The sequence below is a fragment of the Anser brachyrhynchus genome (genome assembly GCF_964034855.1).
Source record: "Anser brachyrhynchus genome assembly, chromosome: 19".
In the NCBI taxonomy this organism is placed as follows: Eukaryota; Metazoa; Chordata; class Aves; order Anseriformes; family Anatidae; genus Anser; species Anser brachyrhynchus.
Window position 1 is genome coordinate 2,961,602 of NC_137712.1, and position 26,620 is coordinate 2,988,221.

At 58.8% G+C, this 26,620-nt stretch overlaps 1 protein-coding gene across 9 annotated transcripts in view; it reads left to right on the forward strand.

Annotated features, from left to right (window-relative positions):
* Window positions 1–26,620, forward strand: part of KCNT1 (potassium sodium-activated channel subfamily T member 1) — a 72,515-nt gene that overhangs the window by 31,392 nt on the left and 14,503 nt on the right. For 5 of the 9 annotated variants that reach the window (XM_080562069.1, XM_080562073.1, XM_080562071.1 and 2 more), the window contains exons 1-13: window positions 4,942–19,331; window positions 20,206–20,305; window positions 21,476–21,532; window positions 21,847–21,895; window positions 22,056–22,115; window positions 22,705–22,779; window positions 22,960–23,043; window positions 23,488–23,582; window positions 24,235–24,772; window positions 25,276–25,412; window positions 25,718–25,781; window positions 25,870–25,978; window positions 26,342–26,450. In XM_080562069.1, coding sequence (XP_080418195.1) covers window positions 18,620–19,331; window positions 20,206–20,305; window positions 21,476–21,532; window positions 21,847–21,895; window positions 22,056–22,115; window positions 22,705–22,779; window positions 22,960–23,043; window positions 23,488–23,582; window positions 24,235–24,772; window positions 25,276–25,412; window positions 25,718–25,781; window positions 25,870–25,978; window positions 26,342–26,450 — 2,189 coding nt within the window. In that variant the 5' untranslated portion in view covers window positions 4,942–18,619. Of the gene's footprint in view, window positions 1–4,941; window positions 19,332–20,205; window positions 20,306–21,475; window positions 21,533–21,846; window positions 21,896–22,055; window positions 22,116–22,704; window positions 22,780–22,959; window positions 23,044–23,487; window positions 23,583–24,234; window positions 24,773–25,275; window positions 25,413–25,717; window positions 25,782–25,869; window positions 25,979–26,341; window positions 26,451–26,620 lie in introns of those variants that run through there. The other 4 variants (XM_080562075.1, XM_080562076.1, XM_080562077.1 and 1 more) reach the window with 3 other exon arrangements.

Below are 26,620 nucleotides of genomic sequence, written 5' to 3' on the forward strand. Positions count from 1 at the left end.
TCTGCTGCCCCGGGAAGAGAGGGAAGGTTGGGAGCTGCCGTGTGCCCGGTGCGGGGCTTCACACGTGCTTAGCTGCAAACCACGTCCCAGGTGCGTTGAATTGCCAAGCGCCGTGGTGGCCTCGCCCTTGGCATCCCTGGGTGCTGGCTTGGAGCCTCCAGCCAGCCCCTGCCTTTCCCCCAGCCCCTGCAGCACGTTTGGGTTATTTCTCTCCTGAACCCCGGTGCTCGTGGCGCGCTCCTTGCCCAGAAGGACCTGCTGGCTCCCCGCAGCAGCTGGGCGCTGGGCTCCCGCTCCCATGGTGTGCCGGGTGGGCTTCCTCCCCTCACTGATGGAGAGAGGTTTTCAGATCGATCAGGATCAATATAGGCAGTATTTTCTAAGCCTGATTATCAATAGACAAGCACGTCCTCGCCGTTCAGGGAAGATTCCCAGGCATCTCATGTATATTCTAATCTCTCTGCAATTCTGAAGTAATCAATGTATTGGTATCGTATTTTCGACTGTAAAAGGAACTGAGGATCTTTGGCTTCAGCCCTACCATTAACCACAACTCCACCTGCTGTTGGATGGACAAAAATACGGGCAGGAGGATCTGGCTTGTTTGGAAAAGAATTGCTTGGGTCAGTGTTGCACATGGTGAGCAGCTCGGGTGCTCCCGGGGAGCCTCTGGGCTCGCTGCCTGCACCGCGGCGCTGGGAGGATGAGAAGCGCTGGCACCCCCCGGAGATGGAAGGGATGCGTCCCACGCAGAGAAAGAAAAGGGAGCATCAACACATTTTTTTCTTTTTGACAAATTTGTTGTTTTAACTGTAACAAATGTCAGAGGAAAAAGATATTCTAGTGAGGAAGCCAAACCTCAGTCTTCTGCAATTTTAATTTCCCTTTGGAAAAGAGAAAAAAAATGGTAAATAGAAAAAAAAAATCTTTAAATCTCCTGAAAAATACTGACATTTGCAGCCAGCTCAGTTGAAGAGAGGTGCCTCTGCCGGTGTTTAGCAGCTCTTCTTCGTGCCTCTCCACGCCAGGCTGGCTGCAGGAGCCTTGCGGAGCCACTGGCTTTGCAGGGCTGTGCACTAGCCTTGAGGCACCGGCAGGTTTTGAAATGCTGTTTGCAAAATGCATTGTGGAAATGTAGGGCATTCCCCGGTGACTAACGGGCGGATCCGGCCTGGGTTGTCTTCTTGAAAAACACTTCAGCAAATGGCTTGGCCGGGGAAATTCGTAATGGTTGTCAAGTATTAGGGGTGCTCTGAAGTTTACTAAAGTGCTAATGTCATTCTGTTAAACTTGTAGGGCCCTTGAAATTTTAGTAGCGCTGCATCTGCTGAAGAGTTTGCGGTGGTTAAAATTGCGTGGGACCTTGCTTTTCCTCGGAGTCGTGGCACGAAGCGGTGACGGCTGCCCTGCGAGGGCAGGATGCGGCCCGCTGCGGAGCTGGGCAGCCTGGGCCAGCAGGGGTGGTCCTGGAGCAGCTCCCAGCGCTCCCCAGAACTTGGGGGTTTGCCAGTGATCCGGTAACGAGCCTTAATTAGTCTTCATTTCCCTGTAGCCCTGCTGGCAGCAGCAGGGCTATGGGTGCTGGCGTCTCTCCGGTGCGGTGCTGCTGCAGCCGTGAGCACAGGGGTTTTCTGGCAAAATGCGCACCCTACACGACCGAGTTACCTTTTGTGGTTGTCTGAAGTCTTCCTACATGGAGTGCATGCCTTTCAGGGTGACTTCTCCAGGTTTTTAAAGGTATTAAACCGTCTTTTCTTGCAGAAGCCTGTCCTGCTAACACTTTTAGGTCTTGTCTGAGTATAATGGGTTTACTTGCCAGAAGAATTTGAAAAAAAACCCACCTTCCCGTTTCATCAGCTACTTACAATAAGCTAGATCGTGCTTTATTATTAATATGTTGAACCGGTGCGTAAAAGGAGTTTTGGCAGTTGGGACTGAAAGCTACCTGGATAAAAGGGAAATATCTAATGAGACAGTTGCTGTGGATTCAATTAAGACTAAGGAAAAATCTGCTGCTTTTTTAAAATCATATCTTAAGAAATATTATTATGACTGCAACTGCTGCTAAGCAATTCCGAGCCATTTCCCTAGACCCTGGCACAGCAGTGGTCTCTGCATAATGCAGGCCCCGGAATGAGAGCTCAGCAGTTTGTAATGGGTTCTCAAACTAAAATTAAACCCTGGCTTCCTGGCTTGCAGCCGGATGTTTGGCACTCGTTTAGCCGGGCAAATATTTCTGGGCCGGAGGAATTCTGGTTCGGCCCGTGAAGTTACCGGGGCTGTGTTTCGGTGGCTTTCCTTCTCCGCGGTCCCGTGCTTGGGGGTGTCCTTTGCCTTCTCGTACCGTGTGCTTTGGGCCGCATCTTACAGCCATTGCTCTTTCTAGGAACATGCAACTTCCCAGCAAGAACGGGCATTCTGGACACCGCTCATTATATATTGAGTGCTGCCTTTTGGCTGTTGCGTTGTCTGAATTCTGGGTAAGCCTCTAACAGCCATAAACTGGCATCAGCAGCACAGGGGACCTGCAATTAGTCTTAACCGTCTTTTGCTGAGTAACAGACCTTCGCTTTCCGAGCTGCAGCACTCAGTGCGAGCCCTTCCCCTCTTACAGACAGCATCGTGCTCCACCAGCGACCTGGCAGCCAAGTGCTTCTTTGATTTTTTTTTTCCCCTCGCCAGCAGCTTGGCTTCCTGTGCTGCAGCCTGAAGAACAGCGCACAGCCCTGACCGGCTCTGGAGGACCTGGCAGCCTCCGGGAGGTTTCCTCGGCTTCGGACGGCCTCTTTCCTGCCTCGGAAGGGAAGCGGCGGGTCAGAACAGCAGCCCTGCGTCCTGTTTCTTGTGACCCTGCGTTGGATCGCTCCTCTCTCTCCTGGTTTTCGTGCCTTGGCTTGTGTTAAGTGCTTAATGGAAGAGGTGTCTTCAGGTAGAGGCTCCCACAGGCAGGAGCTGAGTTTCTCAAGGGGCTCGGCTGCGTGCTTTTTGTCACCTCCTATACAACAAAAGTGTGACAGGAGGGCTTCAATTTTCTGCTAAAATTCCCCAAGCCTTTCCCTAATAATACCTCTGTATCCCCAGTGCTGCTGCTTGATGGCATCAGTGCCGGGGTCAGAAATTCAGCCTAAGCCACTTTTCCCATCAAACCTCGATGCTGAACATAATATTCCTCTGGAGCTGGGGGCACCACGCGGAGCAGAACCTATAGGTAGTTACCTATAGGACAGGAGTTGTCCTGCTGCCCCAGCCCCTGGCCCTTCTTGGCCAGGAGGGCACAAAGCAGAGCGATGCGGTGGGTCCGGGGCAGGGGCTGGGGGGGCTGAAGCAAGCCCCGAGGCGGGCAGGAGCGGCTCGGTGAGGAACCGGGCGCATTGATCTGATGAATCATTTTGAGGCAAAAGGAGAAATTAAATGTGCGCTGAAAGCTGGCACATTAGTAAATGGGTTGCGGTTTTTTATCCATTTTACATTTCAAAATGCTGAAATAAAATACGTCTTACGGAGAAGTCCCATTAAGAAATTACTCGCCGAGTAGGCGAACGTGGGTTTTGTTAACAGGAGGCAGGGACTTGGTTTCTCTTCCCCACCAGCCTGGGACTGCCTCTGTGTCCCGGGACGAGGCCCCTCGAGGCACCAACAGCGGGGAGGAGAGCTGCCAGCAGAGCATGGGCTCAATGGGCCCCTGGCACGGCAGAGAAAGGAGGTGGCCGGCCAGTTTTGGGGTGCTCTGTGGGGTGGTTTGGGGGCTCTCCATGGGGCGGTGTTGGGGCACCTCTGTCCGTGGTGCTGTGGCGCCATCCCCATGAGCTCTGGCACCGCCGAGGCCGGCTGGAAGATGCTTTTTGTGGAGAGCACCCGTCAAGCGTGAGATGAGTAGGAGCAGCGATGGGCTGGTGGCACCCCCAGAAAGAGGATGAGATGCATGACCCCCTCTTTCCAGCCCCGCACGGGGGGACGGATGGATTTCTCTCTCGTCAGGGGCTCCCCTGGCCATGAAGATTTCCCTGCTCTGTTTGATGTCTGGAGAAACGGATGCCAAGCGAGTTCAAGGAGCAGCAGCTCGGGCTCTCGCTTGGGGAGGGAAAGCCACGCTGAGCTGGCACAGCACCTTTCTGGGCGCTGCCTGAGCACCTCCGGGTGGGCAGGGTGGGCGCGCTGGGTGCCCGCTGCCCGCTCAGAGGGACGCAGCGGGGGGTTCCCCCCGCTCAGCTCGCCGCGGGTACGTTTAGGAGGAACCTTGCTCTGCTGCTTTGTGTCTGCGAGCCAAGCACGCTGCGTCCGTTCCCTGGCATCCAGTCCACACACGCTGCTCTTTACACAGAGGGGTAAGATAAAATAGCTTCCTCCCCCTCGTGTCGCTACTGAAAAACAGGGATGGGGGGAAAAAATAATCCCTCGTCCCCTGCCCAGCTTGTGGTGATAAGAGTAATGCAATCATCTGTTTTTTAAAGGCGGCTGCCAAGGCAATTGCGTTATTTGCTGAACAAAGCCATTTCAGAGCTTTCCGCATTGTGAATGTTTCCCCGGTCGTTTTGCACCGACTTGGTTGCAGCAGCAAGGCCAGAGAGTTTGCCTTGACTCCCCTCACTACCAAAATAAATGCACAGGGCAGGATTGTTCCACTGGGCTGCTGCGAGTGGGGAGAGGGAAGGAGGAAGGAGATGGTACGTGCCGACGGCTCTGAACTGAATGCGGTGAGGATTGCTATGTACGGGAGAGTTCAGGGGGGAAAGAGGAGGGAGTCTCGGAGCAGCCGAGGCTCGCAGGATGGCGAGAGCCAAGCTGAAGAATTCCCCTTCCGAGAGCAACTCGCACGTGAAAACCGTCCCACCGGCAACGGCCGAGGATGTCCACGGGGTGAGCCCCTTGTTACCGGCTCGGAGGATGGGATCCCTGGGGAGCGATGTCGGACAAAGGTATTGCAGGACTGCAGTGGTGCGTGGGTTTTGGGGTGGGGGAGGCAGCACGGTTTGTCTTTCGAATAAGGGGGAAAGGATTAGTGCCACTGGGGGCCGGAGGGGTGGCAGATGAAATCCTTCTGCGAGCGATGTTAAAGAGCCACAGCAGCTCGAAAGTTGTATTATGAAATAGGTAGCTGGAGCAGAAGAAAGCCAGTTCCTTTACATTTTTTATAAGTGTTCCATGTTTTTTTAATATGCCATAAGCGTGTGTGAATGGCAGCCCTACGACTGTAGGGCTGCTACATGACACTGTTAACTTGTATTGCACCTTATCTGTGCGGTACAAGACTGAAGCTTATTTACACTGCCTACACCACAGCACGCACTGTGCAGAAGCACCATGTTTGCAGTTGGGAGAAAAGATGCTTGATCCCCCTTCTGAGGAATAATTTATTTACAACTAGGGAAAAAAAAAAAAAAAGCTGCCATAGGAAATGCTGCAGCCTCTTTCTGCAAGCACACAACTGATATGTACAGGCAGAAACGTGCTATTTTTTAGGAGGATAAAAACGATTTACATTGCACAGTGTTTCAGAAGAAGCTGGGTCCCCTCATTATAACGAGGATGCATATGTCGGTAATTCAGTTCTCGTTCTGTTTATTCTTTTTTTTTCTTTTTTTTTCTTTTTATTTTTTTATCCATCTCTTCAACATTTCAGCCCATCCGTGCTCTCTTCCCTCTCAGCAAAAATTGCCTCACCTGTGGTTGTGTGCTGTGTGTCTCCCAGGATGTGATTTGGTGCTGTTTCTAGCTCTGGTTTCCAGTGCAAATTAGCACAGCAGGAAGGCCCCTGCTCACAGCAAATTTTACTTGCTTGGCGTTAGACTAGAAGGAATTAACTGCCTCCGCTGCAGCATCCTCCCGTAGCCCCGTGGTGGGCTGGCAGAGGTAGCAACAAGCAAGGATTAGGAGATGCAGCCCCTTGGGAGGGGGCACAGGCAGGGCTGGCAGCGCCACTGACCCCCCCCCGGCGCCGCGCTGGGCCCGGTGCCTGCTTTGGGCACTGGGCCCGGGAGGCAGAGTCCCGCTGTGCCCACATTGCTCGGAGTGCAGGTCTCTGCCCGGGCGCGATGTGCCAGCTCTCCAGATGGCACCGGCGCTGATTTTTGGGTGGGCTTGCTGCCTTCTGACTTCGTGAGGCTGGGGCTGGCGCGTCCGAAAGCTGCAAACGTGCGGGAGGCTGCAGCTGGGCGTCGTGCGGGTACACGGGAACCACGTCCCTGATTTTGGGGGTGTCATCGCGCTTCGACAGGCGACCTCAGTCTGTGCTCCCAGGGGTGCCTTCTCTGGTTTTATGCCTTCCTTCTGACCAGCAGGGCAGGCTGGCCCACCCGGGCACCGTGCGCTTCCCGGCGCCCCTGCATGCGCTGCGATGTGCCCCTCAGCACGGCGCCAGGCCTCTCAAACCCAGACGTGCCGGGGCTGGGACAAGGCTCGCTCCTGCAGCTGGGGGACTCGAACGAAATCATCCCAACCCCTGCTAATCAGCTACGGTTAAACACAGGGGGGTTCCTGCCCAGGACCGTGGGGCCACAGCTCCATGCCCAGGGCTGGCCCCTCCGCGCGCCTTGGCAGGGAGCGTGGCACGAGGGGGACGCTGCAAGGCAGCGCTGGATCCAGGGGCACGGGGACAACAGCTCCCAAAGTCACAGAGCTGCAGCTTGCAGTGGACCAGTTGCCAGAAGGCCGAGTGTGCGGAGCACAACAGGGCACCTCAGGGCTTCATAAAGACCCAGCGTTGACCCCAGGTCCCTGGGTTTCCCTGGAAGTCACGGGTTTTGCTGCAGTCCTGTTGTAAGGAACCGGTGGTGCCATGGACACTGCTGGTGAGAGGTGGAGAAGTTGATGGCAACACTTCTGTGCTCCTCTGGCAGCCAGCTGAGCCCGAATTCCTTGACTGCTGAGCTCTCCTGCGCTGCTCCTTGGTAATTGAGTTGGCTGTTATGAGCGAGATTTGTGCACTTGTATTGCACTGCGTATGCAGGCAACAAAGGAAGGAAGATTGCTTCTGAAATTATGAATACGTCTGAGACGCTTCGTCTCCTCCAAAGCCAGACAGAAGCAGCGTTACTGAGTTAGCAGTAATGATTGTTGCTGGGAGTTTGGGGTGAAATTGCAAGGTGGCGGTGGAAGAAGATGTGAGTTACAGGATGTTCCCGGGGATGCAAAGCAGCTCTCCAGACGGCTGAAGCCAGGGAATTTTGTTCTCACCTACTTTATTTGCCTCTTGCTCTGTCTCTCAGTCACTGCAGCGCCTCAAAGCTTTCAGGGGTTCTCGGTCACAACGAGAGAAAAGGATTTGGGAAGGGATCTGGGAGCAGAGCACTCCGCAGCCCCAACATTGCGCACCGTGAGGCCACCAAAGGGCGCACGGGGCTGGCCCGGGGGGACCGATGTGAGCGGGCTGGGGCCAGCTGGGCAGCTCTGGGAGAGACGGCTTCATTCCCAAATGAGGGGGGACTGGTGCTGGGGGGGACTCAGGGAGGGGGAGGCATAAAGGTGGGACAAAATCACAGGGAAGCCAAATTCTCCGCTGTGCTCTCCGTAGAGCGCTGCGGTGTTGCAGGCTGAGGGCTCTGTCTTTGGGAGGCAGCTGCTGGCAGCCGTGAGGATATGTAAATCTCCGTGCTCGGATCTCGTTCCGTGTGCTGTTGATCTCTCTGTATCACCGGACATGCGGACTGTTTTTTTGGTTTTTAATATTTTTACAAGATATTTGTGTCCTGTTTATGCAGCTCTGCTGGGAAGTAGGGGAAATTCTGGCCGCTATGCATCCCGGGGCAAACTGATATTCTTAAGGGACTGTAAACATACCCGTAATGGCTCCGGGTTTGAAGATCTGCCCAAAAAGCCGGGAGGGCCAGGGCCCAGCAGCGGTCCTCCTGCCCCGGATGGCGCAGAGGTCGGGCACGGAGCTCCGCAGAGCTTTGGCGTGGCCCAGGGCGAGCTCCCCAGGTGCTCTGGGCACTGCACAAGCACGCTGCACGAGTCCTGAACTCAGGCTGCAGGACCACCAGGTGCTGTTGTTTGAAACCGAATGAGGCTGCTAAGGTTTGGGGGAGAAAATGAGAATTGTGGACTAGTTCAGGTTGGAAGGGGCGGTGGGAGGCCTGCGCTCCAACCCGCTGCTCAAGGGACGAAGGCCGAGGTTGGATCAGGTTGCTCAGGACCGATCCGGCCAAGTTTTGGAAACCTCCCAGGACGGAGCTTTCTCAGCCTCTCTGCCTGCCTATCGCGGTGCTTAATCACTCTGAGGGTGAATATTTTTTCTTCATATCTAGTCAAAATTTCCCTTGCTGCATCTTCTGACTGCTCCCTCCCGTCCTTTCACCACGCGGAGAGGAGTCTGGCTGCCTCTCGCCCCGCAGCCTCCCGTCGGGTAGCTGAAGGCAGCAATTAGCTCCTTCCCTCACCTCTCCTCTGCAGGCTCCGCGGTCCCACCGCCCCCAGCCTCTCCTCGTCTGGCGGTTGCGGTATTTTTGGCACCAAGAAGTGGGGCTTCGCCTTCAGCCATGTTACAGGGAACTGAGCAGCAACCCGGTGAGAAATAGCAGCATGCTGGTGGGAGAGTTTAACCCAAGGCTTCTTGGATGCCGAGCGCTTCAGAGAGCGAGAAAACCTCCCAGACGTGTTTGAAAATGTAATTCCTAAGCAATCGATGCGTGTTCTCCCAGGGGGCCGCCAGGCGTTGACAAACAGCTCTTGCTGGGTGTGTGTTTGTCGCCTGATGCCCAGACACGAGCAGAGCTGCGCAAGGGCCCGGTCGGGCCGCTGGGACCATGAAAACCGCTCCGTTTAACAGCCGGGTTGCTCGGCGATGGTCTCCATGGCAGGTCTCGGGAACAAGCGCCGGGTGCAAGTTCCACCTGCAGCTGAATGTGTTGCCAGGCTGAACCCCCCGGGGGGAGGGCAAGAAGCCAAAAGTGATATTTTTCCAAATTTCTTTTGGTTTTGCTTCAATAAAAGCCGCGTGTTGCTTGTGCACCAGCCTCGGGTGAGGCGATTCTGGGGAAAAAAGGGCTGTCTGCAGAGGGGACAGAGGGCCCTTCCCAGGGCTTGCCCACCTCTGTGGTCCCTCCTTGGCTCGTCTCCTGATGCTATTTGGCTGCGGGCCCCAGTAGGGAGCTCTTTGAGGGGGGCTGTGCTGGAGGGTCTGTGTGTCTGTGTGTCTGCCTGTGTCCAGCTGTTTGAGCGCTGCCTTTGCCATGGCAAAAATCTGCCCCTGGCAGCCCCAGCTCTCCGCTACCAGGGGCTGAGCCCCACTTCTCAGAACCTTCTACCAGAAACGGAGCAGTGCTGGGGCGGGAGGCACCCAGACCGTGTGCTTAGTGGAGTGTTTTTGCATCTGTGCCGGGCACGGCTCCTGCCCTGCTCCTCTGGGGGCCGGGACCGGCGGTGCGGGCGGCGCTGAGCTGTGCCCCCGCAGCGCTGGGCGTGCAGAAAGCCGTAGTGCTGCGGGCTGTGCTGCTGCGAGCCGTCACGGAGGCGACCTGAAAAAGAGCCTGGCTGGCTCCCTAGGGTTTTGCCTGGGAATCTGGAAGGGCTTTGCCCTAAAGGGGAGCGGTGGGGATGTCCCACAGAGCTGGGCACGGGGCATCTCTACAGCCTGCCCCAGCACAGCGAGCACACGGGGGGTGTTCTCCATCTGGGATCTGCCTCGTGCTCAGCATCCCGGGGATCCCGCAGCACCTCTTTGTGCTCGGGTTGTTCTCCTGTGCACCGCTGGGATGCTCTGCTGAGGGTTGTGCACGGCAAAGCAGGGCAAGGGGCTGGGATGTGCCCAGCGTAGGGACTGGGGGGGCTTGGCACCCCTCTCCACCTTGGAGACTGTTGTCGGGAGGAGCTGGTGTGTGCATTTTGCTCGGGCATCTCCTTCCTCCACAGGGCAGGTGATTGCTCTGCCATCCCAGCGGTGTGGCACTGAACGGGCCCCAGCGGAGTCCCGTTGCAGAAACGGGCACGGTGCCCGATGGCTTAGATCCCGAGCAGCGCCGGGCTGTGAGCGCGCCGTTGGTCCTGGCAGAGAGGCAGCAGCCCCGGGTCCCGGCTGGCAGCACAGGGAGCTGCCAGCTGCCAGCAGTCGCGCCGAGCAGAGGGGTTGTAAACACAGCCTGCGACTGTCACTGGCTCAAGCCAGGTGGGCTTGGGGCTGCCTGGTTCCTGCGCTCACCCTAGAGCTGCTCCGTGGTAGTGCTCACCATCCCTGTTTGGTCCCCAGGTCGCCGTGTCCTGCCGAGGGCTCAGCTCCCGACTCCCTCCTGCAGGGTTTGGACGTGTTTCGGTCTGCGTTTGTGCTCCCGGTCCCTGCAGGTCCTGCTGGGCTCATCCCCGGCACGCTCCTCCCGCACGGCGCCGTGCCCTATATAGGCACTGAGATGTGGATGCGGTGCCAAGCCTAAGGACGCCCACGCTCGAAACGTGCGCTTGGGTTTTTGCCCTGTTTATTTTTGGTCTCTTATACCTATCAGGGCCCGGCGGGGCGTGGGGGCACAGCATTGCTGCGGAGGAGGAGGCTGACCTGCTCGGTACGGTGCGAGTGAGCAGGACAGACCCGGAGCCCTGCCGGGGGAGCATCCCTGCGGGTGGCACAAGCTGTCCCCACTGCCAGCCCCACTGCAGGTGGCACAGGGCTGCAGCAAGCGGGGACACGTGGAGCTGGGGTGCAGCACTGCCTCCCCGGGGCTCAGCAGGGCCGCAGGGAACCGCTCAGCCCATCAGGGAAGGCAGGGAGACGTGCATTAGGAGCCACCCGCGCCTCTCAGGGCATCTTTGCCCAGTGGGCTTGGCACGCGGGCGAGCCAAGCATTTCTGCAAGGGCAGGGCTGGCAGCACCAGCAGCCGCTGGGCACCGGCTGCAAGTGGCTCGTAATGCAATCCCCATCCCAGCCCCTGCGATGCAGCTGCCTTGCCCGGGCTCTGAGCACGCTGTGAGCCGCGGAGCCACCGGGGCTGCTCCGTCCCATCCTGCACGTGTTGGTGGCCAGACGTGTGCCTGCTCCGCTCGCTTCTCCCTTCCTCTTTCTCACTCTTTCTCCCCCTCTTTGCTTTCCTTTTTCGTCTCCTCCCATCTGTCCTTCTCACATCGGGCTATTTTTGTGGATTAGTTTCTCACTGTCAGTATGGTAAGAACCGTGGTGCATCTCCTCTCTTAGAGGCGCTTTGGGAAGCCTTCCCCAGCAGTTACCTCACATAGTTCACTTTCGTCCCCCTGCCTTGCCCCGTCCCCTCCCCAGGAGGACAGACCTGTCCAAGCTGGGGGTTCCCTTAGCCGCCGACCTCGAGATGCCTCTGAGCTTGGCAGGTGATAACTGAGCAGCCTGAAGCTGAATGTGGTGCTGGTGGGTGATCACTGGTGCCCTGGGGTCGTCCAGGGGCTCCTAGTCGAGGCGGGGGCTCTTTGCTTGGAAATGATGGGAAGTTCACAACCAGAAGTGAATTTTAATACCCATCGTTTACCAAAATACCTCCCAGAAAACTGCAAGATGGCAGAGAATGCACTGGGAACTGGCTGGGGGGAAGAGACCTGAGCGAGCTGAGTGCAGGCGCTGCGTGCACCCGGCAAAGCTGTGCCTTTCCCCTGTCTCCTCCGTCTTCAAGCACCGTACACACAGTGTAGGCATTTCGCCCCAAATTACCCGCGAGAGGCAGGGGAGCTGAATGCCTCCACGCTCCCTCGAGGTGCCGCAGCCTCGGGTGTGCAGCTGGAGCAGGACAGTGCCGAGCAGCTGCGGTGCAGCGTGGGCGGGCAGGTGCTCGCTCGCTCCTGTACACAAGCAAGGTTCCTCGGTTGCCTTTGTTCTAATAATAAACGTGCCATTGTCTCTTCCCCTCCCAGTAAAGCCCTGCCCTCTGCGAGGGGCTGCAGCTCCAGGAGCAGATGACAGAGCTGTCTGCGGCAGCGAAGTTCCTTTCTTTGCTCTGTCTCTGCTGTCACTGTAGGAGTGCCTCTGCCACCAGCCTGCAGGGAGCCGGGGGTGAGCACCCTGCTGGCTGCCTCCCGGCTGGGGCTCGCCAGGGTATGGGCAGGAGGGGTGCAGCGACGCTCGGGAAGGCTGATCTGGAGGAAATAAACAGGTGAACTTGAAGTAGGTTGCTTAAAACACATTAAAACACATTGCCCGGAGAAGCAGTGCTGCGCCCTGTGGGTCCTCCTGTCCGTCCCGCTCCCTGCAGAAAGCGGGCCCGGCCCTCCTGTAGTAAGCTGAGCCCGCCAGCTTTCTGTTAAGTTTTTGATGTGTGGAAAACAACCCTTTTTCAGGTGAGAATTGGAGTGGGGTGTAGTTTTCCTTAAAAATTATTTTACGTATTTTCTCAGCAATTAGGCGGTTTTTGTGAATTCGGGTGCCTGGTGGGGAGAGGGAAAGTTTCAGTGTAACACCTCGGGGTTGCTTCTTGCTCTGTGAGCTGGACAAAGAGGTGCTTTGCTTTGGCTGCCGCGAGCACCTGCTGCTGGGTTCTCATTGCAGTGCTTCAGCTCTGGGGGCTGCCCGTCCCTCTGAGCCCCTTTTTGCGGTGCCTTTCGGGGAGCTGCAGCTCCCTGGGGGAGCCCGGGGCTCCAGGGCCAGCAGAGCCCGGTGCGACTCAGTGCCCCGTGGCCAGGTGCTGCTCGGGAGCCTTCGTCCCCTGCCGTGGGGAGCGGGGTCTGGAGCAACCCCCTCTTTGTGCCAGCCTCTCACCAGCCGGCCGCCAGCTGCCGGTGTATTAGGAGAAAACCAATTCATTTGCTGTTTCTTGCCCATAACGTGTCTGCGAGGCACGGACACGTCCTGTGCAAAACCCAGCGCGTGCGGGGGGGGCTGGAGCAGCCCCTGCCGCTGTGTTAATCCGATTTTATGCGAGGGGAGCGGGGCTGGCTGGGCGCCTTCCTGCGCTCCCCTTGCCTGCGCTCCGCAGCTGGAGGAGCTCGGGGATGTTTGTCCTCAAGCCCTGGGGTCCGTCTCTGCTGGGACGGGTGGCACGAGAGCCTCAGGTGGGGGTGAGAAGCTGCAGGGCAGGGAGCGGGGCTGGGGAGGGCCGGGTCTGCATCCCGGGGGTTTGGGGGGGCTGCTCTGCCTTTGTGCTGTGTGGTGAGGGAGGGCTCCAGCCTCACACCTCGGCTTCTCGCTGCCTGCCTGCTCGGACATCCGCGAGCCCTCGTGGGGCAGCCGGCACACAGATAACAGCGGAGGCAGAACAGCAAAGTCAATATGCGGCAGGGAGGCTTCTCTGTTTGCTGGGTAGCTGGGGAGTGAATTAGCTTTCTGTTGGACTCGCGTTTTAATTGAAACGAGGATTTATTGCTTTTATATTGTTTGGACTAGACTAGAGCGCTGTGGGCTCATAAAGCGTGAGGCGAAATAAAAGAAAACCTCCCCAAGCTGTACCTGCCCCTTTTCCTTTGGCGGTATTGCCTGCTTGCCCTGATCAGGTGAAACAAGGCTGCCTCCCCCAGAAGGCAGGAGGGCACTGACTGTGTGGGGGCTCCCACGGGGTCACGTCCATCCCCTACTGAAAGGGGCATCATTTTGGCACGGGGGATTCTTTCCTTCCTGGCTGTATTGCCCAGCACCGTGCTGCTGTGCGTTATTTCAGCCCGGGGAAGGGTTATTGCCCACGGATGGCAGCAGGGCAGTGCTGTGTGGGGCTGTGGGGCTGCTCCCCAGCTTGGGGCAGCCGCTGGGGGATTTCCTTCAGCTGGGGTGGGCTCTGCTGGGACCTGCAGGGACACGGTGGGGCGCGAAGCTGGTACCTTCTGCAGTGCCCCATGCTCTTGCCCATCTTTATGCTCTCTCCCGCCACGCCATTGACACCCCATGTCACCGTCATTGTTCCTTTGTGTTCTTTTGTTTTTGGTTTGTTTTCATTTTTCTCATCACCAACCGTGAACGCAAGCTCAGCTCTCTGAAGGTGCGCAGGGATCCCACGGTGCCAGGCGCCCAGCAGCACCCCGAGCGGCACTTCCAGAACGTAAATTCTTTGCACAAAGTGTGAAATTGATTCGAGACAGAGCAGAGCCTCATCAAAGAAAACCCAGAGAGCATACGTAAAGGTTTTTATTTGTGGAGCTGAGCCCGTAGAAGAGCCGGGTGCCCACAAAGCCACCCGAGCATCCCCAGGTGCCTGACGAGGGACCCCAGGGTGTCCCCGAGCGGTCCCGGGGCTCGGTGCCAGCTTTCCCCGGCGCTGCCTGGCCACCGTGCCATTTGTTGGACACTGACCTCGCCCCTTGTGATGCTCTCACCCCGTAGGCCCCACGCCGAGGATTTCAGCGTGGATTCCTCCTTCTCGCAGTAAGTGCCGTGCATGCCTGCATGTCATGTCGGGAGCGGCGCGAGCAGGACGTGCTGCCACGAGCGGTGCTCAGGGTGCTCCGGGCTGCCCCAGCTCCTTCCTTGGCTGCTCTTGGCACCAAGGGTGGCGGGCAGTGCCTGCAAAGCTTCCTGACACCGAAATGGGTCCCGCCACAGGGAGCAATATCTGCTCGGCTCCTTCCTGGGGAAGGAGTGATATCTTGGCAGCAAACTGGTGATTGCCCATTAGCGATGAGCTCCGTGCGCAGACTCTAATTAAACAATCCAGAGTCATCAGCAGAAGCAATTATCGGAGCAGATTCCTGAGTGTCAATCTCCAATGTTGCAAAACAAATAAGGCAAACAAAGCACAGCATGTTATTCTGTTGCTTTTTCTCTTTCTGGTTTTTCATCTTTTTTTTATTTATTATTGAGAGCAACGGTGCGGCTGCGGGGCAGCGTGGGGCTGGGTTCCCCCTGTGGTCGATGCAGGGACGAGTGTGTCCCCGCCTGGGCTCGTGCTGCCCGGGTGTGTGAGGAGGAAAATCCCCTTCCTCACCACCTGGAGTTATCACCTGGAGAGGAACCGCAGCATCCTCCAGGGCACCACAAGCCGGTCAGCTCTTGCAACATAAAACTCCCACTTCCCCAGCAGCCTCCCCAGTGAACAACAAGGAGGAAAATAAGTTCAGCAGCAGATTTCTGCTCTATTGGTACACTTTTCTGCAGCACGGGCAGGGGCTGAGCCGTTCCACCTGGCGGCACGGAGACATTTGTGGAGCTGGTGGATGGGGCAGCGATGGGTGGCTGGGAGGACCAGCCTCACGAGGTGCAGCTGCCCTTGCTCGTGGGCAGCACCTTTCCAGAAGCAGCTGCTTGGAGCCTGCTTTTTACCAGAATCTTAAAAAATCTGTAGTGTTCCCTGTTGGAGCCAGGGTGGCATTATCCGAGTCCAGCTGTGTTTAATTTGCCATGGAGAGATAGGCAATATCGCTTCATTCCCTTGGGCACAAAGCACAAATCTCCTGTAATAAAACAGGAGATACCTTTTTTTTTCCCAGTTTATTCCCATGGTGAATGGAGGAAATTTTGAGGAAGCCCCTTTCTGAGCCAGTCCTGGAGCTCAGTGTGCCATGTCCCTTGGGGGCTCTATCTCTCAGTGGCTTTGCCATGCGTGCCGTGCCTCAGGAGTGGCACCGGGCATCTGCCGGTGCTGGGGCATCGGCGTCTCGTGGCCATCGGAGCTCCTCTGCAGCACGGAGTGCTGTGCTGCCCTGAGGTTTCCCGCAGAAGCGGGTGTCGTGAGAAATGCTGGGGGGTGTGTGGCAGCCCCCAGAGAAGCTGACATGTTCACGGGGAGGCACACTTAACCGCGGCGCCGGGTGAGCACGCTGGGCCCCGTTTCGAAGCCGCTGCCTTGCCTGCTCCCGGGGCTGAGCCGTGCGGGCGGTGCGGAGCCGCGGTGCCCCCCCCCCTCCGAGCAATTGTTCAATTACCGCTGATGGAGCGCGGGGGCAGCCTGCGCCGCGCGTCTCGCTCTGGCAGGCGCCCAGGTGCTATATATATGCACCTGATACATGCACCTGATGTGCAGACGTGCGCCCATCTCCCCTTCCCATGCTCGCACCGTGCTCGTGGCAGAGCTCGTGTCCGTCTGTCCTGCGCCAGCACCACTGCCTCTCCCAGCCCCAGGTGTGCAGCGCTGGCTGTCCCCTCCACTGTCCCCATCAGCTCCCCGTGGTGGCTCCCGGTGCCCCCACATGTGCTGCTCGCCTCCTCCTGTCTTGAGAAATTCCCTGGGTGAGAACGGTGCTCCCCAGCCAGCTGCAGCATGGGAGCAAGGAGAGGAGACGCAGAGAGGTGCTGATACTTTTTCCTCCCTTTCAAGAGCCACGCTTGTTCGAAGATGCGTTTCTCACGGCAAAATGTTTTGATCCTTGTGAAACAGAGCAAAAGCATCCCATGCACGTAAACCCCTCCTCGGGGAGCAGCGGGGCAGCGGCGAGATTTTGGGCAGCATCCAGGCGGCGCTGGGCCCTGGGACCCTGCTGGGCACCTGTTCTCGGAGCCGGCTCGGTTTTCAGGCAGCTGTCAGCTGCAGGGCCGGAGAGGAGCCGCTGCGCCCACCGCGCCCCCCGGGCCCCATGGGGATGAGGAGCTCGGGGTACGGCCCCGGCCCCCCACGGTGAGCCCCGGCGTGGAGCCGTGCTTGTCGCCGTCATGGGTGGGTTGGTGGTGGGGTGGGGGGCGTGTGGGGCCAGGGGGGGGGTGTGGGTTGGGGCTGGCGGCTGGCCGGGCTCCTCCTCGCCTGTTGTAACGCCGTTGAGCAGGGCTGTGCCCGTTTCGGTCTCGTACCCTGCGCTTTTCAGAACAAATTATTGTGTCTTTTTTTTCGGGATCTCATCGTCTTAGAACAAATTGTCTCTAATCTTAGATTAATAAAGCACAGTAAATAACCGGGCGAAGAAAATGAAATTGCTCAGGCATTATGAAGTGCATAATAGCAGTAATTACACTGCCAAGCGAGGGCTTGTAACCAAACTTGTACCTCGATGCTTATCGGGGCGGCTGGCGGGGCTGAGCTGCTGCCGCCCCCCCAGGGCACGGCCCTGCGGAGCTGCTGGGTGCTGGGAGGGCACGATCTGGTGCAAACCCTGCAGACAGGGGTCCTGGGGGGCTGGGGCTCCTCGCTGGGTGCTGTGGGCCCAGCCGGGCTCCGGGGAGAGCAGCTTGGGTGAGCCAGGCAGCGGGGACGCAGAATCGGGGCTGCGAGCGGCGTGGCAGCGCAGCCGGGGTGTGCCGCGGGCACGCCGATTTTTATTTTAAGCTAAATTCTTGACGGGGAAATTAAAGGATGTGCTCTAAATGATCTGATCGCCTTCTCTTGGCTGGAAGTGGAGAAGGATCTGTTGTGCTTTCTGACGACTGCTGCCCGGTAAAGGCACCACTCGCTCGCTGTGGGACGCGCGGCTTGGCCGGTGCCCGGCCCGGCCCCGTGCTGCTCGCACCGGGGCTGCCGGACCCAGCAGCGGTGGGGGCCTGCACGGAAAGTCTCCTTCCCATCCCCTGCCTGCCCCGTGGCAGCAGCCAGCACCCACCTCCCCCCGGATCCATTTCAGCTGCTTTCCCAGTGCTGCTTCTTCCCGTTGCCATTCTTACTGGGAGGTGTATGGCTACTTCGTCATCGGAGAGATCTCTCCTAATCATTCACTTCTTTTATCCACCAGCGTTTATATTCACAGTCCTGCGGTGGGCTGCAGCGCTAGAGAGCAGCTAACCATCTGGCTGCCCCCAGGGATTTGTGCTGCTCATGGCGGGGAGCTGAGCGGTGTCCCCGAGGTCCCCCCGCTCTGGGCATTTTGGGGATGTTTTTAACACGGAGAAGGAGCGATTACCTCGTGCGTGCAGCATCGCGAGCTGCCTGATTTATGCCCTGGCACAGCTGAATTATTTGCAAAGTCTGGCTTTGGAAAAGGTTAATGTTAATGTGTGTCTGAGCTTTGCTTGCAAAGTTCCTCATCCCCCCAGCTGCCAGCCCCTGAGGTTCTGCTGCCATTCCGGCCGCTGCGGGGTGCAGGTGTTGGGGTTTGCGTTGCTCCGGGGCCGGAGGGACACATTTGGCAACTGAAAGTTTGATAGCCCTTATAAAATATTATCCCAACTATCATGCCTGAGGCAAAGGTTTTCTCTCCGTGCTCTTGCTTTTTGTGCATAAGAAGCTTGTGAAGTAAAAGCCTGCCTCTCCAACCTGACAAGCAGCTCTCGAGGGGATGCCACGCTCCTGCGAGCGAGGCCGGCTGCTAAATGCCAGCATCACAGCACGGGGTCCCAACGGTGGGGGGGCTCCTGCGCCTTCCCCAGTTCCCTGCCCTCTCAGCTCAGTGTTCACACACGGCGAAGGTTTGTTTTCCCGTCTACCACATGAGCCTGGCAGCTGCTGCCCAATAAATCACGTCTTCGGGGCCGTGTTTGGCTGCAGCCTGCGCCACGTGGGCACGGGGGCCGCAGAGGTGGAAGGCACGGGGCGGGGGGTCTCGGGGTCTGACACCGTGGTTTGGTCCCCGTGGTCTGCACCTCGCCTGGCAACGTGCCTTGGTGACCTCCAAGCAATTAAAAACCAGTAATAATAGCAGCATTTCAGGGGCTTAGCAAATAGAGCGAGAGAGGGGAAATGGCTAAATCTTGGCACTTGGCCCCGTTTTAGCTGTGGCGTTGAAGAACGGACCCTGTCCTGCCGGGAACCTAAAGCAGAGCATCGGGAACCGATCCCTGCGGGGCCGCACTGAGCAGGCAGTGTGACTTACAGCCCTGCCCACGGGAGCGATTCGGGGCTGGGTTCTGGCTTTGGGCATGCAAGGGGGAGCTGTGTTGGGGGAGACGTGTCTGGGATGGGAGCAGCCGTGCCCAGCGGGGCTGGGGTGAGCAGGGTTGGCTTGGTCCCTTGTTCCTCCTGGCTCCGACCCTGTCTGGGAGAAGCCCCCGGTGGTGGCTGCCCCTCGCCTCACCCCAGTGCCACCAGCCACCAAGGGATGCTCGGGGCTGGCTGGCAGCTCCTGGCTTCTTCTGGAATGGCCAAATGCGGTTTCTTAGCAACACGGGGAATTTTCCTCCTTTTAGATCAGATTTGGTTCTTAACAGCTTCGCTGCCGAGTGTTGCTCCGGCACGGGTAAGGCCGGGGCGTGGGACATGGCCCTGGCTGGCTGCAGCCCTGCGAGCGGGCAGGGGGACGGAGCTGGGGGGATACAGGGGTGAGGAGAGCTGCAGGGTGCATGGCAGGGGAGGCGTTTGCCCCCCAGGCTCCAGCCTGGTGCACCTGAATGAGAGCAAAGCCCTTCACCCAAGCTGCAGCCATGCCGTGGGGCACTGGGATGCCACCGGTGGGTGCTGGGCCGCCCTGGGGGCACTGGGACTGCTGGGGGCGGCTCGGGGGGGACCCAGCTTGCAGGGGCCAGGGCTGGGTGCCAGGGGTCCTGCCCGTGCCCCCCTCACTGACCGGCCCCACGGGCGCTGTCCCCGCAGGGTGCAGGTGGAGTTCTACGTGAATGAGAACACCTTCAAGGAGCGCCTGAAGCTCTTCTTCATCAAAAACCAGCGGTCGAGTGAGTGCTCCCCGCCCGCGCGGAGGTGGGGACGAGAAGCCATTGCCATCTGCTGGCAGCCGGCCCCGTCCGGCCCCGGTGCTGAGCCAGGTTGTGGTGCCCAGCCCGGGGCTGCCACCACCCCCTGCCCTGTCCCCAGCTGGAGCTGGGGGTCCCCATAGCCCCCCGGAACTCCCCTATCCTCCCTTCGGCCCTGCAGATGAGCTGTCCCTTGACTAATGGTGTTGGAAGCTGTTTTCTCATCAGCTGTCCGGAGGGAGCCCGCTCGTTAATTTATTAGCTCACATTTTCCTTTCCTCCCTGCATCCTGCCGGCTCGTTAAAAAGCTGGAGCGTGGCACAACAGGGTGCCCGCGGGGAAGTTTTTAATGAAAATGTGATGAATTCCTCACTTGCACTTTGAGTAATAACCCGATAAACCGGCTGCGGAGGGAGCGTGGATGGAGCGGATTTGCTCGGCGCCCCTCCTGCACGCTGCACAGGCCCTGCCCGTCCCGTGCTTTTCGTGGGTGATGGTTAACGAGGGGGATACAGCCCAGCAGCTCCCCGATTTGTCCTGCATCCACTGGGGCTGGTGAGCAGCTGTCTCTCCAGTATTTACGTCTGTAATGCTGCGCTACACCCGACACGGGTGGGCAAAGCGTGGGTGCCCCGGGGGTGGCTGTGCAGGCGGGGCCCATGCTGAACCCCACGAGGGATGTCCCAGCAGCGCAGTGCTGCTGCATCTGCTCCTCCTCCTCTGCACCCGCTGTGCCGTGGTGCTGTGCCATGGTGCTGTGCCGTGGGGCCGTGCCGTGGGGCCGTGCCGTGGTGCCGTGCCGTGGGGCCATGCCGTGGGGCGCTGCCATGCCCACGCCGTGCCCCCTCCGCCGCAGGTCTGAGGATCCGGCTCTTCAACTTCTCGCTGAAGCTGCTCACCTGCCTGCTCTACATCGTCCGCGTCCTGCTCGACAACCCGGAGGAGGGCATAGGCTGGTGAGTGCCACCGCCACCAAGGTGCCACCACGGTGCCACCACAGCCCCAAGCCCCCCCCGGTCAGTGGTGAGAGCTGGCGCCGGGCGCTCACTGCCCCCGGTGCGCGCACCCAGAGGGATAGGTGGTTTTTCTCACTCCGTCCTCTCTCTCCCTGTACCAACAGGTGGTTTATCAAAACTGTTGGTCCCCGAGGGCTTCTCTCGCTGTTTCAAATAAAGGCATGCAGGCGTGCTGGCCCTGCACAATGCACGGGGCAAAGGTGGTGGAAAAATCCAAGGTCGGTGCAGGGGCAGTTTCTGCACCGAGAGCCCGAGCAGAAGTGGTGCCACCGCGCTGGGGCGGCTCTGCTGCGGGCTGCCTGCCGCTGGGGCTCCAAAAACTGGGGCGCAGAGCCCACCCTGCCTGCCGGCCCAGGCACGTGCTCGTGGCTTCAGTGCATGGCCAGGCAGGTGTTTTCTGAATAGCGACGCCCTAGAAGACACTTCTGCTAAATTCCATTTAAGAGTTTGGGAATGAAATGCGTTTTGCCACTTAGATCCCCGAGGTGACAGATGATTCCATCTAGCAGCTCTGCTCTGGGTTTCGGCATAGCCCTGTTTTTAATATGTCCTTGCTTTGTTTATCTCACATGCTGATTTTTTTTTTTTTTCAAAGGGCTAGGGCGCTCTATGAGAGTTAGCAGTTTAATTTTCTCTTTGGAAAGGTTGCAGACGGCCAAGGACATCTGCACTGCCCAAAAGTGGTTGCAGCCCTGTGAGAATTAAGAGCGACATGGACAGGCAGCCTTGCGAGGTTTAACACAGCTGCGATTTGGGGAAGCCTCCCCGTTAGCTGGGGGACATCAGCCCCTTTGGGTGTGCCTGTGGTAAAGCAGATGCTGGCTGGTGGGAGCACATCCCTCGCCAGCAGGGCAGGGCGAGACCTCGGCATGGGAGCAGTGAAGTGTTCAACACTGCCGGAGCGAGTTAGGGTCCTGCAGAAATCACCAGGATGGGGACCAGCATGAGGCTGACCCCATAGGATGTCATCTGAGGGCCTCTCCCAGTGTCAGGACAGATTGGAGATGGCATCCCCTGAGCTGGGGAGCCAAAGCCCGCACCTCTTGTCCGTTCTTCTGTCCCTCCACCATCCCACTGACGGCTCTCCCCTGGTTTATGTTTCTATTCCAGCTGGGAATGCGAAAAGCAGAACTACACGCTCTTCAACCAGTCCACGAAGATAAACTGGTGAGCTGTGGGATGCTCGCGGCGCTGGGTCTGGCTCTGCCGTGACAGCGGGGACGCAGGCGGTGGGCGCGGAGCCTCCCAGTGAGGGGCGGGCTGGGAAGGGCCTGGGGCTGCTGGTGGGACCGGAGCTGTGCTGGGAGGACTCACAGGAGCTTGGGGACTGTCAGACCCGGCTTCAGGCTCTGCATGGAGCAACACCAGTAACGAGCCTGCCTTGGATGAAGTCAGAGATGGCCTCGGGTTGGCAGGCAGTGAGAAGTAAAGGCGCTGCTAATTAAGCTACGGTTCGGACCCATCTGGCATGTTCTTTGCAGGTCACATATCTTCTGGGTGGATAGAAAACTGCCACTGTGGGCTGTTCAGGTGAGTGGCCGGCCACGCAGAGGTAACGGTGCTGGGCGCCCGCCGACGCACCAGACGGGTGCAGGAAAAGGAGGCTGAGGCTGAGGTGTGCGGCAGCCACCGCCGCTGGGGGCGGCTGCAGGAGCGCACCCTGAGCAGCGCCTGCTGTCTGTCTCCGCAGGTCAGCATAGCTCTGATCAGCTTCCTGGAGACCATGCTGCTCATCTATCTCAGCTACAAGGTGAGCGCCGCGCCGCGAGGTTGTGGTCACTGCGGCCGCTTGTCCTTCGTGTGCCCGTCCCGCTGCTGCCAGCGGGCACCGCCCCGGGGCACACCGGGGACGGGGGCGAGCTGGCTCCTTGAGCTGGCCAAGGGCAGGGACCTTAGCAAACGGCATCTCCTCGCAGTCCTCGGGAGAGTTTTTCATGGTTTTGTGTGGCTGGTGGAGATATTTCTCTGGCTCCGGCCCATCGGTGGCTGGTTCCTGGCCCTGGGGGCAGAAAAGGCTCAGCCCCGGCGTCCCCCACGTTGTTTGAGTCAGAGGTTTGTGTTCGTTGCTGCCTTCAGTCCTTACACGAAGCGTTGCTGACCCCAGCTTTTGTCAGGGACAGCCACCGACAGAGGTGCCACCCGCCTGGGAGAGAACCGGGCGTTTTGGGAAGTTTTGTCTGGCACCAGCACCGCGACTCGCAGGCAAAGCGCGGCATCACCCTGCCTGCGCTAGCGTCCTTCTCACATCTAGCAGGGACCTGGGCACTGCGAGAGTCTTAATTGGCCTTTGGCATACTTTCAAGCTTTTTAATTAATTGTTGTTACTTTTAATTCCTCAGGGGAACATCTGGGAACAGATTTTCCGCATTTCTTTCATCCTCGAGATGATCAACACAGTGCCCTTCATTATCACGGTGTGTAGTCCCCGGGGTCACTTAAAGCAACTTTAACACATACTGCGGTTTTGGTGGTGAAATATAGAAAAGCAGGTGTCTGGCCAAGCAGCATTTAACGCTGGCAGTTATTTTTGGTAAAGAACTCGGTTGCTCTGAGTCCTTTGCAAGTCAGCCTGCGAGAAACTCTTGCTTTTCTAGATATTCTGGCCTCCTCTGCGGAATTTGTTCATCCCCGTTTTTCTGAACTGCTGGCTTGCCAAGTACGCCCTGGAAAACATGATAGTAAGTGACCAGCCGTGTCCCTGCTGGGCATCCTAGCTCCTCTGCCGTAGGAACTAAAAGCACATGAAGCTGTCCTGCCTGAGCCCTGGCAGCCGGCCGTGCCGCAACCCGGCATCAGGGTGCCCTGGGGCAGATTTGGGGCAGATTTTCAGGTGCTGGGGTGAAGTTTGTGGGGTTGAGGCTTGGCCAGCCGCCTCCTGGTGAGGCTGGGCTGCGGATCGGGTCCCTTCGGTGCGTGAGCAGGGGATGCCCACCCGCTCTGCCTGCCCCCGGCCCCGTGGCACAGCCCGGCCCTGGGCCAAGCATCGTGGCTCTGCACAGAAGTGCCCAACCCTGCCAAGGGCGGCACGTTTCTGGAGCCTGCAGGCAGCTGCAGGGGCTGTGGCTGTGCTCCTGCGGCCTCTCGGCTCGTGAGAGCTGCTGAGGCTCCTGTCCCGTCCCCAGAACGACCTGCACCGAGCCATCCAGCGGACCCAGTCGGCGATGTTCAACCAGGTGCTCATCCTGATCTGCACCCTGCTCTGTCTCGTTTTCACGGGGTGAGTGTCGCGCCTCGTGTCACCGAACCCCCGCCACCGCGCCTCTGAGCAGCTCGTTTGTAGGCCCAGCTAATTAACAGGGCCCTTACCCTGTGCTTGGCCGGGTGGGTGCTTAGCTCTGAATCAGGCTTCTGGAGCTTTCCTCCCGTCCCCTCGCTCTGCATTTGAAGCATATAATATCAATTCAGTTGCTGAGAGGAGAGGAAATGAAGCTTTTGGGCTCGTGAGTCTCTGACAGCGAAGGCAATCTTCTCAGATGAGCGGCTAATGCAATTTCTGAGCTCAGCGGGCTCCTCGCCTGCGGCACCTCCTGCCCGCTGTGGCCCCTGCGATGCTCAGTGCTGTCCGTGCTTTATCGCAATGTGTCCCCCGGCACCTCGGCTTCCCACCATGGTTTTGATGAGCATCCACGTCAAACTAACTCCTTAATCTGTTCGTGCCGTGAGCCGAATCCTTTTTATTGGTGCTGTAAATGTACTTCTGATGCAGGCAGCATATTGCAGGCAAATTTCCCCTGAGGACAGAAGTGGAAGTCACCTTCGAAGGCTCCCTGCTGCCTTCGCAGAGCAAAGGGCAGCGCCAGGCTGCAGGCAGGGAGCCCTGCTGTTTGCCTGGTGCGGGTGCCCGAGGGACCTGTGCTTTCTCCCTGCAGCACCTGCGGCATCCAGCATTTAGAAAGAGCAGGTGAGAAGCTCTCCCTCTTCAAGTCCTTCTACTTCTGCATCGTCACCTTTTCCACGGTGGGCTACGGAGACGTGACACCAAAGATCTGGCCTTCCCAGCTCCTCGTCGTCATCATGATCTGCGTCGCCCTGGTCGTGCTGCCGCTGCAGGTCAGAGCCGGGGCCGGGGAGGCAGGACACCGAGCCTGGGCTGGACACGGGGACGTTCCCCGCGTCCCCAGGGCTCTCCAGCTGCCCGCTGCCATCAGCCACCCCACGGACCGTGTCTGGGAGGCAGCAAAGCCCCACGGCCTGCCTCCCCGCCCTGCTGCTCGGACATCAGCCCTCGGCTTTTGCTTGCAGTTCGAGGAGCTCGTCTACCTGTGGATGGAGCGGCAGAAGTCGGGAGGCAACTACAGCCGTCACCGGGCCCAGACGGAGAAGCACGTTGTGCTGTGCGTCAGCTCCCTCAAGATCGACCTCCTCATGGACTTCCTCAACGAGTTCTACGCCCACCCGCGCCTGCAGGTCAGGGCCGGGCCCGTGCCCGTGCTCACTGCTGCTGTGTTTTGCCCGTGCTGGGCTTCAGGGGTGCTGGGCATGGCCGGGCCGCACCGGCTGAGCCCGGCTCTTGTTTTGCCTGATCTGCCCTGGTTTTGTGGGCAGGCCTCTTACAGCTCTGTGTATGTGTGGGGAAGCCTGGGTGGACTTCTGTAAGGATGTCTCCAGTGGATGGAGTCTTACACAGGAACAGAACGTGTAACTGCAAAACCCCGGGGGATTTACCTGACTGGAATATCCCCGCTTAATTAGTGATCTCCTAGCATATGACTGCGCCTTTCCGTTTCCATGGGGCGCCAGCACTGCAGAGCTGCTTCAGATTGGCATTTCCTTTGCAAAACTCACCTACACTTCATTACCAGTGCTCAGCCTTCATTCCATACATTCAGTTTTAAAACTCCTGCTCACTTCTGTCTTCAGGCGTGCGGGACGCCAGCCCACAGGGTGACACGAGCCTCTCTCTCTTTCAGGACTACTACGTGGTGATACTGTGCCCCACGGAGATGGATATCCAGGTGCGGCGGGTCCTGCAGATCCCGCTGTGGTCGCAGCGGGTCATCTACCTCCAGGGCTCCGCGCTGAAGGACCAGGACCTCATGAGAGCCAAGTGAGCAGCGGGACGGGGGGATTGCAGGCAGCCACGGGGGGGTACTGGGCTGGGGCTGAAACGCTGCTGCCGGGGATGCTCGGCTGCTGCCTGTGCTGCCCACTAATCCCTAAACATGAAATACTCCTCGGGGGGATGCAGGACGGCTGCAAGCACTGTGTAATTCAGCCACACGCGTCCCCAGCAGTGCCACTGGCTGGGTGACGATGGCCACGCTGACATCTCTGCGGGCGCCCCGGGTGGTGCCTGCAGGCTCCCGGCGTGGCCGGGCTGGGTGGTGCACGGGCGCTGCTCTCTGTTTGCAGGATGGACAACGGAGAAGCCTGCTTCATCCTCAGCAGCCGAAACGAGGTGGACCGCACGGCGGCGGTAAGCTGCTTTGTAGTTCGTCCTAGCCACGGAAGCTTTGGGGGAAATAAGCTGCCAGGAGCTAGCCCGTGCTTTGCACTTCTGTTAGGACCACCAGACCATCCTGAGAGCCTGGGCTGTGAAAGATTTTGCTCCAAATTGCCCTCTCTATGTTCAGATCTTAAAGCCGGAGAACAAGTTTCACGTGAAGTTTGCCGGTGAGTCTGCGGGGCTGTCCTCCATGAGCTGGAGGAACAGCTTTTTCGGACCAGCTGATGCTTCCAGGGGGGACCCCATGTCCTCAGAGCCCACAAGGGGCAGGTTTGCAGACCAGGGGTTCAAAGGAGCGGAGGGAGGTGCCTGTATGGAGGGAGGGCCGTGGGTCCCCATCCCGTCTACAGGGCCAGCATGTTCCCCTGTCCCCTTCCACCACCACAGTGTGCTTTTCAGACCCCGACACCTCTCTGCCCTCCTCAGCACGGCACAAGGCACCGTGAGCTGCTTGGGTTTGCACCCCGAGACCCCCGGGTGATGCAAGCAGAGGCGGCCGGTGCCCTGACGGCCCCTCCGCTTCCTTGCAGATCACGTCGTCTGCGAGGAGGAGTGCAAGTACGCCATGCTGGCGCTCAACTGCGTCTGCCCCGCCACCTCCACGCTCATCACGCTGCTGGTGCACACCTCCCGAGGCCAGTGAGTGCTGCCCATGTGGGGTGGGGGGACCGGGCACCCACGGCACAGGCAGCGCCGTGTCTGCACCCCCGGGGCTCCTGTCTTGGCAAAATACCACCCGAGTCGCAGCCCGGAGTCTTCTTCTTCCAGCCAGAGATTAGAGGTGGGAGGTACTGGGGGCACTGCCTTCG